General features: G+C 39.3%; 1 protein-coding gene across 2 annotated transcripts in view; it reads right to left on the bottom strand.

Moving 5' to 3' along the window:
• Positions 1–3,338: 3,338 nt before the first annotated feature.
• The window catches only part of COL9A1 (collagen type IX alpha 1 chain), a 65,966-nt gene continuing 53,558 nt past the window's right edge, over positions 3,339–15,746 (bottom strand). For both annotated transcript variants that reach the window (XM_052673515.1, XM_052673433.1), the window contains 6 exons: positions 14,042–14,074; positions 11,976–12,122; positions 11,473–11,527; positions 8,929–9,117; positions 5,689–5,766; positions 3,339–4,535 (listed from right to left, as the gene is read on the bottom strand). In XM_052673515.1, the coding sequence (XP_052529475.1) occupies positions 4,348–4,535; positions 5,689–5,766; positions 8,929–9,117; positions 11,473–11,527; positions 11,976–12,122; positions 14,042–14,074 (690 nt within the window). In that variant the 3' untranslated portion in view covers positions 3,339–4,347. The remainder of the gene's footprint in view (positions 4,536–5,688; positions 5,767–8,928; positions 9,118–11,472; positions 11,528–11,975; positions 12,123–14,041; positions 14,075–15,746) is intronic.

Below are 15,746 nucleotides of genomic sequence, written 5' to 3' on the forward strand. Positions count from 1 at the left end.
AAATGCTATGTTTTATTGTTGGCCTAAGCTTTTTTTTCTTGTTCTGTAATGTTTACATAGGAGTCTTGTGAAAACCCCAGGGGCTATGTTGGCATTTTTTACACTTGTTTCTCCAAAAATGCTGGCATAAAGCCAGCCACTGACCTTCTGTTTTACCAGGTTGGTAGAAGTGCTGCTCCAGCTTAGCATGTGAAAACCTAACAAGTATCTCAGGAAACAAAGCAATCCTAGCTTTTTCTTGATGTTTTTGTTGTTTTTTGGGTTTTTTTTTTTTTTTTTTTTTAAATTATTGTTTTAGATAGATTCAAAATATATGGAGTCATGCAGTTTCCTTGAAGTCTGTCATGATCACTACAACCAGATTGTGCTGAGTGGTTTATAAATCCATCTCCATACACAGAGGTTGGTGTAGACCATGGAAAACAAGTTTAATTATGACCTTGCCTTGGTTGTTGCTGAAGTTGACAAAGCCCAACTCAAGCTTCACCATACTTTAAGAAAATGTGGTTTTCAAATGATAATTGCTAACAAACATTACAGATTCTAGACCAAAATGAGTTGTAGTTAAAAAGAATGTAGTCTACATGTGGGTTTTTTTTAGCAGTTTATCTCTAATTCTGCTGGTTTAAAATACATTTAATTATTTACTGAAGTGTCAATGTGTACATACTCTGTCTTCAGTTGATATGTTTGAAGATTTTTGATGGCATACCTTAGTTTTCTTTCATTTCTGAATGATATGCATCTGTCACTGAGTTAATCACAGTACATGCACACTGTTGCTTTTTCATTGTACTTTTTGGTTTGCAACGTTTAAGGTTCAATTCAATGAGTATGTATTAAGTGGATAGAAAATACGCTTTTTACGTTAGCTGTGTGGCCACTGATATCTGCAAAATAGGATTCCAGGTGGAAATGGGAATGCTGACTGTACTTCCTGTACATCCAAACAAATTGGGGCTCTACATGTGTGGTGGCCTTTCCTTTCTTATCACAAGAGGGCCCACGCAACCGCAAGAGAAAACAAGGGCAGGAAGTCATGGCAGTGAGCCCAATGGGCATTCGGCACCTGGGCAGCAAGCCCAGGACTGCTGAACCCAGCAGGAGTTGCTTTTGGCTACACTGAGCTCCAGTATAAAAGTTCATTTTGGTCCTTTGTAGACTTGGATTGCTATTGGCGTACTCGTGAAAGCCAGATCTGGGGTAACCTCCACAGCCTTGCTGTCTTCCCTCTGTTGCTCCAAACTGTGTTCTGCAGAGAGACTTCAGCCTTCATAAGGCATTCAGGAAAAGGTTTTGGTACCAGTTCATTCCAGGCTGCCCAAGCGCAATCATGGCTGTGACAGAAAACTTAAAATGCATACACACATATAAACTATAAATACGTATATATATGTGTGTGTGTGTGTGTGAAATATATATATGTAATTTTTATATATGTGATATATAAATATATATATATATATATATATATATATGTTTTTGGGGTTTTTATATATGCAATACATAAGAACATAGCGTAGCATGCAGCAGCAGTGTCCCTAATAGTTATTGGTAGCCTTGTAGGGAAAACACTGCAATCAACATTTCAGGTGTTGGATTGGATTGTGAGGAATTGGTGATGGTTTTGCAGACAGTTGCTAAACATTTTCCCCTTGTTTCCTGCCCACATTTGGGTCAAATAACTGGGGAGCTAAGACATGTATTTGTCACAGTGCAATGACACTTTGAGAAGTACAAATGGCAGCAGAGATCCTGAGGGGTGAAAGGGGCTTTCAGAGTCTTCCCTTCTAAAACAGCATTGTGTCTTCAGATGTTGAACCAGGAAGACAGGAGAACAGTATTTCTGTGGAAGCTCAGCAAGACAGAATCCAGGAGCATCTGCTCAGAACTGCCAGCACTGCCATTGGCTTGGGGTACTTCTCAATCTCTTTGCTTTGTGCCATTAAAGTATTTATATTTAAATTAGCACAATTTTTTTTTTCTGTATCACCATCGTTGATGTGCCTTCAACTTCATGATTCTACAATTAAATCTTCAGTTAAACATCCTGGTACTAAAATCCACTTTCTGATGTTTTTTGGTAGGCAATCTGTAATTTTTTGAATGAAACCTGACACAATCCCTACCTATCCACTTACATAACATCTGCATTGAATTGACCCTCAGTGTTAAATCTCTTTGATTGTAATAGTTCTGATTATTTTTTTTTTTTACATATGAATGTTTTTTCTCCATTGTGGAGTTCCATGCATTTTCAGGCTGTTTTTTAAAGCACTTCACATTTCTATTTAAATGTTGGAGGGTTTGCTTCTTTTGATTCATTATGTTTATGCATTACATATGGAAAATAATATTTTCATTCTTTCTGTTATCAGTTGTTTTTTTTTGTTGTTGTTGTTGTTTTCTTTTTAACAGTTTTACACACTTTATAATCAAAATAAAAGTTTGCTGGTGAAACTACAATTTGTTGGTAACAGTGGTGTTTTATTTGTCGTGTTACCTGCTCTTGGAGACTGTGACCTAAATTAGTAATAACCAACCTCATTCTTTATGGTAAGGATGACAGAGCCCTGGAACAGGTTGCCCAGAGAGGTTGTGGAGTCTCCTTCAATGGAGATGTTTAAGACCTGTCAAGGCACCTACCTCTGTGACCCCCTGTAGGGTACCAGCACAGTGGGGGTTGGACTCAGTGATCTCTTGAGGTCTTTTTTTGTTCTGTGATTTGGAAACCTCATGGAACATTGTTCTTTATGAACAAGTTACTCAGTGGATGTGCAATTGAGCGGATTTGTTTCTTAAGACTGAAATTCTTTGCAATCATCTGTTCTGATGAATCCTGTAGCATTGAAGTAGAAGATGTTGGTTATGTGAAAGTTTGGCCAAAAAGTCTCTGATAGATGTGCAAATGTACTTTCTTTTATTTGGTCATGCAATCAGACACTTTTTTTCCCTCATAATCTTATTTAGGCACTTTCTGTCAACAGGTGAGTTGCAGGGAACCAATTCAAAGCAGCAGGAGCGTCAGGTTTCTTTGGGGGAAGGTTTATGCATTCCTTTTTCAATAATTCCCTTTAGCATACATCATATTTTTTCTACCTGAATGTTCTACTGTGTGGTACAGGCAGAGCTCAGCTGCTTGTGTTACTTCCTATTTTCACATGGCCTACAAGTCAACAATTTTGAATAGAAGTAGACAATGAAGGGCTAGGAAAAAAAATGCCCAAAGTAAGCTAAAATTTGTATTTTAAAATTTGGGTGACTAATAGCAAAACTAAAGAAAATGCCACAGGATTGTTTCACTGTCATCTTTAAGAAAGAACAGGCTTCAGAGAAGGTAAGTCAAAAACACACTTTAATTTATACAGAGAGAAACAAAATATCCACATTGCATATTTTCCTCTAAAATTCAGTTTCTCTAAAAAAGGCAACTCAGGTGGTCTTCTAGCTGTTGTGTTTATTGGTATTGAAGTAAACATACATACAAAAGCATACAGGGAATTAAGACATTATTTCATTGGGTTTTTGTACAACCACAGAAGTGACTTCAAAATATGTAACCTTGGCTACCAAAGTAGTACATTTCTGGGACTTAACATTTCCCTGACAGGGGCTTCCTGCCTTTTTTCTTTTTAATTTCACATAGAAGGAGTCAAGCTGGAATAGACTTCATCTGAAATTCAGAATGCAACACAAACTGAACTGGAAAATGAGGAGGTTATTTCATCTGGCTTATTCACAAGAACCCAGTGATCGTACATTTACAGATTTACAGCATAAAAGCTGGCAGCAGCAGCAGCTTTCTGTGAGAACAGTCTCCCATTGCATTTCTACAATGGTACCAAAGAGCTGAGGGAGGCTTATAGCATATCCTGTACAGCACATACATGCAACGAAGTGATGTAATCTGCTCAAGGGAGCTCTAGATTTTATTTTACAAGCACAAAAAAAAGTTACAACTAAAGTAAATAAACTATTCCTTTTTATTTATTTATGTATTTTATGGCTGAAGACGTGTTCTTTCACTTTATATCACACAAAGAAATTAAGTATGGGTAAAGAAGTGTTCAGGGCAACTCTTTGTTTAAAAACAATATTAAATTAACAAATGCCTCTATAGAGAAAGAGCCAAAAGACCTGTGTGTTTTTGTAAGCACCGTTGTTCCAAGTTGTGTTGCTATGAACGCCTTTACAAACAATGTACAACCACTGTGTTCAAAATGCCTTACTGAAATCGTGGGTGCAAGCCTGTGTTTCTCCTCCATTCCTTTTTTATTATTATTATTTTCAGCTGTCTGTGCAGGACGTAAATTGATGCTAATGCTCTGTGGCTTTCACGTTGCCCATTCATGGCCCTTTCATGTTCTTACCAGCAGCTCTCTGTCCAGCCTGCATTCGGCAAGACGACGGCTCGCAGTACCCAGGAGGGCCGGGAGGGCCAGGAGGGCCGGGAATCCCAGGCTGACCGGCCACCCCAGGGGGACCTCGTACACCATCACGGCCTTCCCTGCCATAGCTGGCTTTGCCTGGTTCACCTGGAAAAGCGGATGCGGGTCTAAATTTGGGAGCATGTGATGTGGTCGGTATAGACCTGGCTTTACCACTTTTTTAGCTTTACTAAGAACTGAAAAGCTGTGTGAAGATGGGGTTCTGTTTTTAATGCTCTCAGCATCTTCCCAGCAGAGCTGACTACTCGGAGGGACAGTTATTCTCTAACAGAGAACCAGACTGTGTTTACACATCTATAGTAATGAAACGGTCCTCTCCAGTTGCACTGCTACAGATCTGCCACTGTAAGAATCAAGACCAGATAGCTGACTGGAGGACTGCACACAGCTGTTGGTGATGTTCATGGATGCTACTCACTATTTCAGAGTAGTATTACCACTCCAGAAAGATACATATCAAAAACTTATTTTTATTCTCCATTCAGATACGTTGAAGAATAGATGTGTAGAGTGGAATGGCTGAGCACCAATGTATGCTGTTTTCTTTCTAGAACTTTAACGAAAGGATTAAATAACGCAGTGATTTTAGTAAGCCCCTTCCAATCATAAATTTCCAGAGGGAGAACACTGAGTGTCACAGACATTCTGAGTATCAGTATATACTCAAGTGAAATTATTTTCCTTTTTTACAAAGAGAACAAATTTTGATGGCTTCTGTCTATGTATATACAGAAACATGCCATACGAACACGTTTATGCAAACGCTTATTTTCACTGTTGGCCACTAGAGGGCAGTAGGCATCCATCCTGGACCTCTTACTGCTTATTGCTGCAATTAATTACAACAGAAATAAATAATTGTGTTTTGAATGTCTTAAGTTACGAATGGAGATTTTGAAGAATGCTGCACCTGCTAGTAAGACTGTCTGATGTTTGAATCTTTTCTTTCCATTGCTCTTTTTTCCCTCTTTTTTTAATCATTTCCTCTATTTTAACGCTCTCTATGTGTTTTTTTCTAATCTTTCTATGCTGACATAAATGGAGTGGAGCAGTAGCACTTTAGGAAAGAGCTGATTTTATAATTACCTACAAAGTAAAAATAGTGAAGTACTGTTATTTGGAAGTTATTGCTTAATGGACACCTTTTAGATTTTCAAGGCAGCTTGAGGTACCAGTTCTGAATAAATTTTTACTACAAATATCTTCATTTTCTTCTTTATCCCCACCCTCTTATACTTACCTGGAAGACCTCTCGGTCCTGGGAGACCTTTCACTCCTCTGCCTGGAAAACCTCTTTCTCCCCTTTCTCCTGCTTCACCTAAAGTAAATTTATGAAACATTAGTTAGAGCCTGCTTAGAGTATTATCTTTAGTAAGCTCTTCCTCCAAAGCAAACAGCTAATAAGCAGAGAATTCAGCTGGCTGTATATATTCTTACTACCTTTGAACAATGTCCTGACACCCATGAAAGATTTGGGATTTGAGTTGCCTTCTTTCCCTCTTTCTGTCTGAGTTATACTCAGACACTGGAGGGGGGGGGGGGAAACTGGGGACAGGACAGTAAGCACTGCATGAACTGTTCCATAACCTATATAGCAGAAATAAACCAAGCTCACAGAACGACAGGGGCTATTTTGAATTATGGCCTGAGGTTACTGTCAGAGGGCTTTTGAAAGACCAAGTGAACTCAGCTAACAGCTAAAAATTCTCCAATGCTGCTCCTTGAGACAGCTGCTGCAGAGAAGTTGATTTGCTCAGAATACAGTATTCTACTGACACCCACATAAGATATTGGGTACAGTAAAAATATAAATTACTTTGTTCTCACACACTGCTATCACAGAGACTTTTCTTTAGTGGACGCCCATTTTTTCTTCAAACTATTATGTAGCTCCAAACAGAAAGCATCTTAGTAAGAGGAAGCTTTGATTTTTGTTATTGTTTCAGTTGTAAAGTCTAATTCTGATCGTTGTTTACACTCCTCAACCATCCACGTGTTGTGCATACCCTACTTAAACTCTTCATCTGATTCCTATTCTTTGATCCAAGACTTTGTTGTTGTTGATATTACTGAAGTCACTGTGGTTTTTGTATCTTCTGCTGCTCTATCATCTCATGGCCACACATTCTTGTGTTTCTATTTCCTCTATCATGACCTAAACCATTCTCAACTTCTTCTTCCATTTTTAACGCATCCTATGTACCCGCTCTTCAACTCCCATCTCAGGCAGCTCCCCAAATGGACGAGGAATGTCAGTTCATTTCCAAGAGATCTGTGGAACTGTACTGACTACAAGGAATCCAAGGAGAGGTAATAAAGATCTTTCTCAGGGTTCCTGCCACATGCCACAAAACACACAGCTATCAAGATCATAAATAATATAATCCCAGACTTTCTGCAGTATCTTTTACAAGGTATCAAACTGGATTCTGTGTAAAACCAGTAGCTTAATTCTCCTAGTCCAATCATTTGGCTGCAGCAGAGCCCCTGATGACAACTTACTCCACCATTGTCTCTCATCTTATCTCGGCCTCGCACTCTGGCAGTGCCATGGAATGGCCTGACTGTAGGAGGAACTAAACAGCCCACACTGTCTGTTCACCAGGTAACCATGAAAGTGGATAATGATTGGTGTCAACAAGGCTGGAAAAAGCACCCAATACTTCTTCCAGGTGCTAGTCCTACACTGCTTTGAAGTGAGCATGCCAGCAGCCTCACATACATAAAGAGGACTGTCAAATTACCCAACTAGCCTAGCAGTGCAATCTAACTAAGAAAAGTAAAGAATACTTTACATAGTAAAGAATCTAACTATGGCAGTTGGCAAGTGTTTGAAGTGCTAGACAGTTTCTGTTCTGCATCTTAAAGCACTGTCATGCTTGAGAGCACACACCTCTTTGGTGTCTGCAATCTTGTTTCAAGGTTTACTATAAGGTAACTTGGAGTTTGATGACAATTATGATAGGAAACAAAGCCTTTTGCTTGTTTTTTGGTAGTTTTTTCTTAATGTGCTCTGTAAATATTTTTTAAAATACCACTGCAGTACAGCCTGCTGTCTGCTGAATAAGTTTCAGCATATCAGACCACCTTTGTATTTTCCATATTTTTGTTGCTTTTATGAATATAGATGACACTACATTAAATAAAACAGTAACAGAGCTATGGCAACAATGCAGTTACGGTTTGCTTTCTTTGTATTCTATTCCCTCTTTCAAAGACTTTTCCAATTTTTCTTTCAAACAAAAGTTGAGACAAAAGTAAGTGTTCTAATCCAACAACAGACTGGCTTTGTGCTGAAATACAATTTTTTAACTAAAACCTTCCTTCAGGAAAACAAATTGAAACGACTGCTGAATAGAAAGAATAATACATGCAGAGTGCACAGAAGGCTTTGCAGAAAATTGTACTGTATAACCCTTTGGATTCATATAAACCCTCTAAGACAGGAACAAAAGAGATTAACTTAAATTGATGTTTTCTGTGAAGCACAAGGTAAGTCAAGTCAATTTTATTACGGAGTTGTCTTTTACAAAGGACCAATGAATTACATGATGTGAGGCTGTTAAACATAAGAATGGCTCAAGTATTATGCCCAAATATGAGGCACATTGTTATCAGCCATTTGTAATATAAAAACTGGATAGACTTAGAAAAGTAGGCTAGCAGCAGTGAATGGATTTGACCATTTCTGTCAGCTTTTGGGACTGGAATTCTTGCTAAAGTAAAGTTCACAACTGGACTGAGGGAGAGTGGGGGAGAAGAGAATTACTGCTGAAACTTTTCAGCACATGAAAAACTTCAAAATTCTGTGAGACGGGCAGTTAATATTAGGAAATTGATTCAGCTGTTTATTTCTAGATCAAGGCAGGCAGGTGCTCTCCTTTCCCCATATTGTGTAAGTGATCTGATAACAAAATACAGATCTATAAACAAATTTTACTGAGGCCAGGCAAATGTGTCCTTAAGTTACTGGGGCAACTGAGGAGACGGGTACAGAAAAACAAGTTAGGTTCCTAATGCAGTCTTTTGTGCATGTACTTGTACAATGTTCATCTATAACCTGTAATCAAAAAAGGAAAAACAAACAGAAACAACTAAATCATTCCCAAGGTTCAACTTTTTTTTTTTTTTTTTTTTTTCCAAATTAGATGTTGAAATCTCTAGCTCAAAGGATTTACACTCTGTCTCAGACAATCTAATAACATAAACAAGAACTGTTGTTTCTATAACTTGGTCAGAAAAACTTCATTTCCACCGTTGTTCAGCTGTCAATAGTAAATAAAGGGTGGTTTACACATAGACTTTCTTTGGCATTGAGAACCTTTGGTTATACATCACGGAAAACTCTGAAGGCCAAGTCTGATGTTAATTCAGGTAGCGTGTGAGAATGTTGAACTTCATTTATATATAACTATCCTCAGATACAAGGAAAGCATTTCTCAATATCCAATAACCAAAAGCCAGTTACAGAGTTTCTTACCTTTAGGACCTTTACGACCAATCTCACCAGGAGGACCCTTAAGGCCAGGCAAGCCACGGGGTCCAAGCTGTCCTGGGAAACCATTTTCCCCAGGAGGCCCTGGAGCACCTGGGGGTCCAGGTCGGCCAGGAAGACCTGGAGCACCAAATTCTGGCCGCCTAAGACTGGCTGCCAGCTGAGAGAGTTGTTCTGCAATGAACAGAAGGACAAAATTAAGCCGCAAGTGGAACCTGAATGAGGAGATAAACAAATATTAGTTTGCTAAAGAAGAATGTATGTTCTTTGCTATGGAAATTGACAGAACTTTCCTTATATGAAATGGTATTTATAAAGTATGTTACGTATAAGTTACTATCTCAGACCTACCAGTGGTAAACTGCAGAGGCACTGTGAAACTGATCAGTCTGAAGCTACATCTTTTAATGTTTGCAGTCCGAAATAATTTGTATGTAAGCAGTTTATTTAGAAATGTCCTTATAGTTTTGTAATTTCATTTTCAACCATCTGTAAGAAAACTTACTCAATTGCTGTCCCTAAGAAGAGCAAATCTCTCTCTTCATTATTACTTATTAGTAGTTGTTAAGATCCATCTTTGAAAGAAAGAACAGCTAAAAAGCACATGAATAGTCATTTGACATTGCAATGAGCCTGTAAAGTAAGTTCAGGCATTATTTTTCAAAAGAAAGACACACCTCAAATCTGTGCTCAAGAACTCAAATCTGGTAAATAATTGATCATCTTACGATGTTGATTTTAAGGCAGATCAGCAGGAGCCTTCTGTCGTGGGGTTGATAAGAGTAGAAGAACAGCAAGCGCCAGTTGCTACTACAGTGGTGCACTGGCAGCAACACTGCACCCACCAGGACTCCCGAATTCCTCCTCATCAGCTGATTCACCAGCTGGAGAACCAAGGAGCAATCAGCAAGGCTTGCTCACCCTTCAGTAGTCCCATATGGCCAGTGTGAAAGTTCATTGGAGAGTGGAGGCTAACAGTGGACTACCATGGCTTGAATCAAGTCTCACATCATTGTTAAGTGCTACTGTAGCAGACATGCTAGAACTTCAATATCGACTGAAGTCAAAGACAGCCAACTGGTATGCCATAATTGATATCAACAGTGAGCTTTGTTCAGTCTGGTGGCAGAGTGCAGACCACAGTTTGCTTTTACTTGGAGAGGCATACAGTATACCTGGAATCAACTACGCCAGGGGTGGAAACACAGCCCTACCATTTGTTATGGGCTGATTCAGACCGCACTGAAACATGGAGAAGCTCCTGAACACCAGCAGTACGTTGATGACATTATCATGTGAATCAACACAGCAGAAGTTTTTGACAAAGAGAATTCAAATCATTCATTAGGCATAAAATCAGCTTGCTATTCCTTGGGATGACCTACTCTAGCTATTTCCTTTTCCTCCTCCCCCTTTCACTCTACTTCTACAACAGTATGGAGCTGTCATCTCTTTCCTTGAAGATCTTCTTCCAGACTCCAAATCCATCTTTCCAGTATGCATTAGAAAAAACTTTCTGTGATACAGTCACACACAGTTCCATATGACATTTGCTATAAATTCTGCATGACTTGACGAGAAAAGCTATTTTGCATCCACAATCCAGAAATACTACGATAATAGGGGATAACAGAATCTGAAACAGAAGTATGGCCAGCAGAAAAATGAGGAAGGCTAGGTATAGCAATCTGTGGATAAGGCTTACTGAGGAGCTGAGTTTCATTTATGGTTGTCTTTAAAGTGACAAGTTTCCTAACGTCCAACCCAAACCTCCCCTGGCACATCTTGAGGCTCTTGTCCTATCAGCAGTTAGCTGGGACAAGAGCCCAACTCCCACCTCACCACAACTTCTCTTCAGATAGTTGTAGAGAGCTAATACAGTCTCCCTTGAGTATTCTCTTCTCCAGACTAAATAATCCCAGCTCCCGCAACTGCTCCTCATAAGGCTTGCGCTCCAGATCCTTCACTAGTTTCTCAGATGGAGTCTACAATCACAGAATCATAGAACAGCTTGGGTTGAAAGGCACCTCAAGGATCAAGTTGCAATGTTCCTGCTACAGTCAGAGCCAACAGCCTCCAGATCTGGCACTAGAGCAGGTTGCCCAGAGCCCCATCCAACCTGCTCTTGAACACCTCCAGGAACTGAACATCCATAGCTTCTCTGAGCAGCCTGTTTCAGCACTTCACCACTCTCTCTGTAAAGAGCTTCCCATGACATCCAACCTAAACCTTCACTCTTCAAGCTTAAAACCATTCTCCCTTGTCCTATCACTATCTACCCTTGTAAAAAGTTGATTCCCCTCCTTTTCATAATCCCCTTTTAAACGCTGGAAGGCTGCAATGAGATCTGCTCACAGCCTTCTCTTCCTGAACAAGCCCATTCACGTGTACAAACTTTCTACAGCATGCCCTTCTGAGGACAGGCTATTTATTCCAGGTGAAATTGGCAAAATCTTGTTTGCTGCCACAGCAGTTGAGTTTCATAACATAAATGCTGAAGAAACATCAAATACATTTTAGCATATTTACCTTGCATAACTCTCATGCAGACCTGCTTAATGTGTTGATCAGTTGGTTCTTTTCCCTAGGATTAAAATATAACAATTTAAAAACAGTTGACATTATTGTATATTTTGAAAGTATGACTTATGCTAAAGACAGTGGCTGTTCAATAAAAGGTGTTCCAGTCACTGCACTACTCCTGCTGAAGTCAATTCAACTAGGCAGGTAGGTATGTACTGTGTGTGTGTAATTTGCCCTTGTCTAAGACATGGTACATGTACACCACAGAAGTGTGGTGAGCACAAGAAAAGACAAGTAAACTGAACACTGAGGTCCAATGGACTAATTATATACAAACCTAATATTTCTCCTTTGTTTAAATGTGTCTGTTGCAAGGTACAGTGTATTTTGAACCCTACTGTAGTATTTCAGCTTCTCATGCATGTGCATCTCCTAATGTGAGAAACGGAGTGGTGCAAGTGACAGCAGAGAGTTCAAAAAGATATAAATTACATGAAGGCAGTACTTACAGCTGGACCTTGGCTACCAGGCAGACCTGGAGCACCCCGTTCACCCTGCAAGCCCCGTGGTCCAGGTGCACCTCGTGGCCCTTCCATGCCAGGCAGTCCCCGACTTCCCTCTGGCCCACGGGAACCAGGGTCTCCAGGATTACCAACCTGGCAATGAAAGAATTTTAAATGACCGCTTTGCTAGTGGTAGATTTATTCCAACACATCCAAATAGTGACCAGGGCTATTCATCAATGCAAAGTAACAGCCACTGGCGTGCGGAATTGCGTAGATTCTTTTTATATAAGCATCTAGAGTCAGTGATTGTGCAATTTATAAAATTTAAAAGAGTTCCTTTCATTTCAAGAAAAGATGTGGGAAAATAAGATATTCTGTCAAAAAAAAGACTGAACCTTCATTGTAGTAACACGTGCAAGACAATGTTTTTACCACAGAACAGTCTCTTGGTTTGTACTTCTGCCCTTATTCATGTCTTATATGACTTCTCTGGACATTACATGTTCTATAGAATAGAAACTTTTCATCTCTCTTCTTGCTCCAAATGCCATTCCTCACAGAGTACCACAGTATGATCTTGCATCATCCAGCCCCAGGCTGTTTTGGAATACAAACTTTTGCTTCATTCATGTGTCAGAGTTCAAAGCACACAGGTTGGAGGGCCAAGGCTTCATTATGCTGTCATAGGGAAAGGAGCACCCTCACTCCAAGTGCTGTTGGCACAGTGCTACAACAGATGCACTTCCAGCTTACTGTACTGAGGGAATGGATATAAAGAGCTGTTTTACTGGTACAAGTATCCTGTTCCCAGGGAAATGGAGGGCTTGATATGGCTACATTAATATCACCACACAAGTACAGTATAGTAAATAAGCTATAGCATTTTGCTCCAGGAAACATTCTAAGTGATTAAATAGAATGCAGAGTAAGACCTAGGCCAATTCTGTTACTTTCTGTAGAAGTTATTGTACTACTTTTAATCAAAAGTAGTGAAAACAAAAACAACCACAAAAAAGTTGTTTGTTTTAACAAAACCTGTATGTATTTACAGCTCCCCAAGTCTCCCAGTCAAAAAGGAAAAAAAAAAAAGGGAAAAAAGAAAAAAAAAAAAAAAAAGAAGAAGAAAAAAAGAAAGGAAAATTTAAAAAACAAACAAAAAACAACAGCAACAACAACAACAACAAACCACAAAGCAACCACCCACTGAAAGTGATCCTCAAAACTTAAGTCCACAAGATGGAGCCATTTCCTTTCCATCTATGCTGCACTTCAGGCCCTGTCACCAGAGGGCCGTGAAAATATAGTTCCACTGCTGTAATAATGAGAACAAAATTCTTTTTTGAGAGCTACACAACCAGGAAGCCATCACTTCTTTCTTGCCCAGTCTGGCAAGCTGTCGGGTTTACTCATCCCTATGCTCACCAGGATGATGAGCACTTTAGGGTTTCATGCAGTGAAGAGAGAAAACTAGATTTCTCTCCTACTCCATCTCTTCCTTGTGTCCTTCCCATAAAATGTTAGCTAGCAGCAAATGCTATCTAGCATGCATTTTCTTAACCCTTAAGGCACACTGGGCACCAAGAACACAAGCACAGCTCATTTTGAAGCATTCAGACTGAATTCCCCACAGGCAGAATTGCTGATTTGCTGATATTATAGCCCAAACTGTCAGCTGCTGCAATAATCCCGCTCTTCAATGACTCCGAAATAAAAGAACCCTTTCAGCTCTCAAATTTTGTTTATGTGGCATACAAGCTTCTGCTCACCTTCCACATGAAAGCAGTTAAGGAATCATGGCCAGAAGTACTTTCACATGGACAACATGTGCAACTCTTGGACAACATACTGCCACTCTTCTACAGCGTAAAGGCCATTACACTGGGCACCCTGCTGCACCACTCCTCTACTGCACAGAGAACATGTTTATACATGTTTATAATTGTACTCAAAATTCAGAAAGAAGAAATGCTGTGGGAGCGCATTTCATTTAATTGTGAGAGCTCATCAGAACACTGTCCATTTTATCTACCAGATCTGTATTTCTATAACAGTGAGTTCTTTATACTTACAGATCCCTTTGCACCTGGTAATCCCATATCACCCTAAACAAAAATAACATACACTTTATTAGAAGAGAGTACCCACTGTAACACTCATCACAAATGCAGTAAACTTCACATTATTTTCCCACATAAGTAAAAAAGCTCACATATTTAACATCCAAGGCAATTGTTGATTATGTAAAATTTCACTTCAAAAAATATTCAAAAATATATATATTTGGAAATAAAACTTAAATCTTAGATTATAATATCTAAGATTCCTTTCTTATAAGAATATCTGTATGGCACAAAAAGAAAGTATTTTTCTTACAACTGGCTTTGTACTGCTTATTTGTCAGAATTACAGATATTTTACTATGTTGTGTTTGTTAGCCACGAAAAGATAGTAATAGAAACCAGGCAGTTGTCTACTCAGTGTGCTACAAGGAAATCAAACCTAGAAACTTCCATTCCCAGCAACATAGCTCCTGGCTTCCAGCAACCCCTGTACGTTTGGTCTGAGAATAACAGTCTCACTATAGAAAAGTTTACATCTTTCATTCTGAATTAGAAAAATAAAAATTAAAAAGCGTTTTGGTTCAAAATCTTTGTTCATCAATGAAACATTAATTCCTTCACTTTGATGTTATTGGATCACCCTTGGAGATATTTCAGAAAAATTATATTCTACCAGCTCCTAAATGGCATTGGTGAAATAAGTAGTTTTAGAAAGGCCAGAAAGGTCACCTTGTCTATTAATATGTCTAAAGTCAAATAGAAATGACAGTTATCAGTTTAGAATCACAGACTGACTTGGATTGGAAGGAGCCTTAAAGCTCATCTAGTTCCAACCCCCTGCCATGGGCAGGATTGCCAACCACCAGGTCAGGCTGCCCAAAGCCCCATTCAACCTGGCCTCGAATGCCTTCAGGGATGGGGCACCCACAGCTCTCTGGGCAACAAGTTCCAGTGCTTCTCCACTCACTGACTAAAGAATTTCCTCCTAATATCTAATCTAAATCTCCCCTCTTTTAGTTTAAAGCCATTCTCGTTAGTCCTACCACTGTCAAACCATGCAAAAAATTAGTCTCCCTTTTGCTTGTAAGCTCTCTTTAAATACTTAAAGTTTGCAATAAGGTCTTCCAAGATCCTTTTCTTCTTTAGGATGAACGAGCCCAGCTCCCTCAGCCTTTGTAGGGGAGGTACTCCAACCCACTGATTATGTTCTTGGCCCTACTCTGGACCAGCTCCAACAGCTCCATGGGGTCCCTGGACCTGGATACATTACTTCAGGTAGAGGCTCACAAGGGGACAATACACTCTGTATTAGTGCATTTCTCTTTCTCCAGGAAAACAAATACCACGTGGCTACGTGATACTACAGATACTACTCATGTGAATTCACAACATGCCTCACTTCTTCAGTAGTATTACAGTGCCACTGCCTCTTCTCAGACCAATCTTCCTCTAATAGCCAGTTGCTTCAGCTTGTTACCAAAGATGAAGGGAATTACAGTGCATTTCAGTCAAATCTGTGTTATTAAGGTTAATTATTACCTCTGCTCCTGCTTCACCTGAATTAAACTACCTCTTCATCCTCACTGCTTCAAAAACCAAGAATTTATATATATTTATATATGAACATACACACAAGAATTTGTATGAATATGCATATATATATTTTTATATATAAGTAGTATTTGGAGTATGCACATAAAGAGATCCCAAGAAA

This window comes from Tympanuchus pallidicinctus, unplaced genomic scaffold, assembly GCF_026119805.1.
Source record: "Tympanuchus pallidicinctus isolate F22 unplaced genomic scaffold, pur_lepc_1.0 scaffold1, whole genome shotgun sequence".
Lineage (NCBI taxonomy): Eukaryota > Metazoa > Chordata > Aves > Galliformes > Phasianidae > Tympanuchus > Tympanuchus pallidicinctus.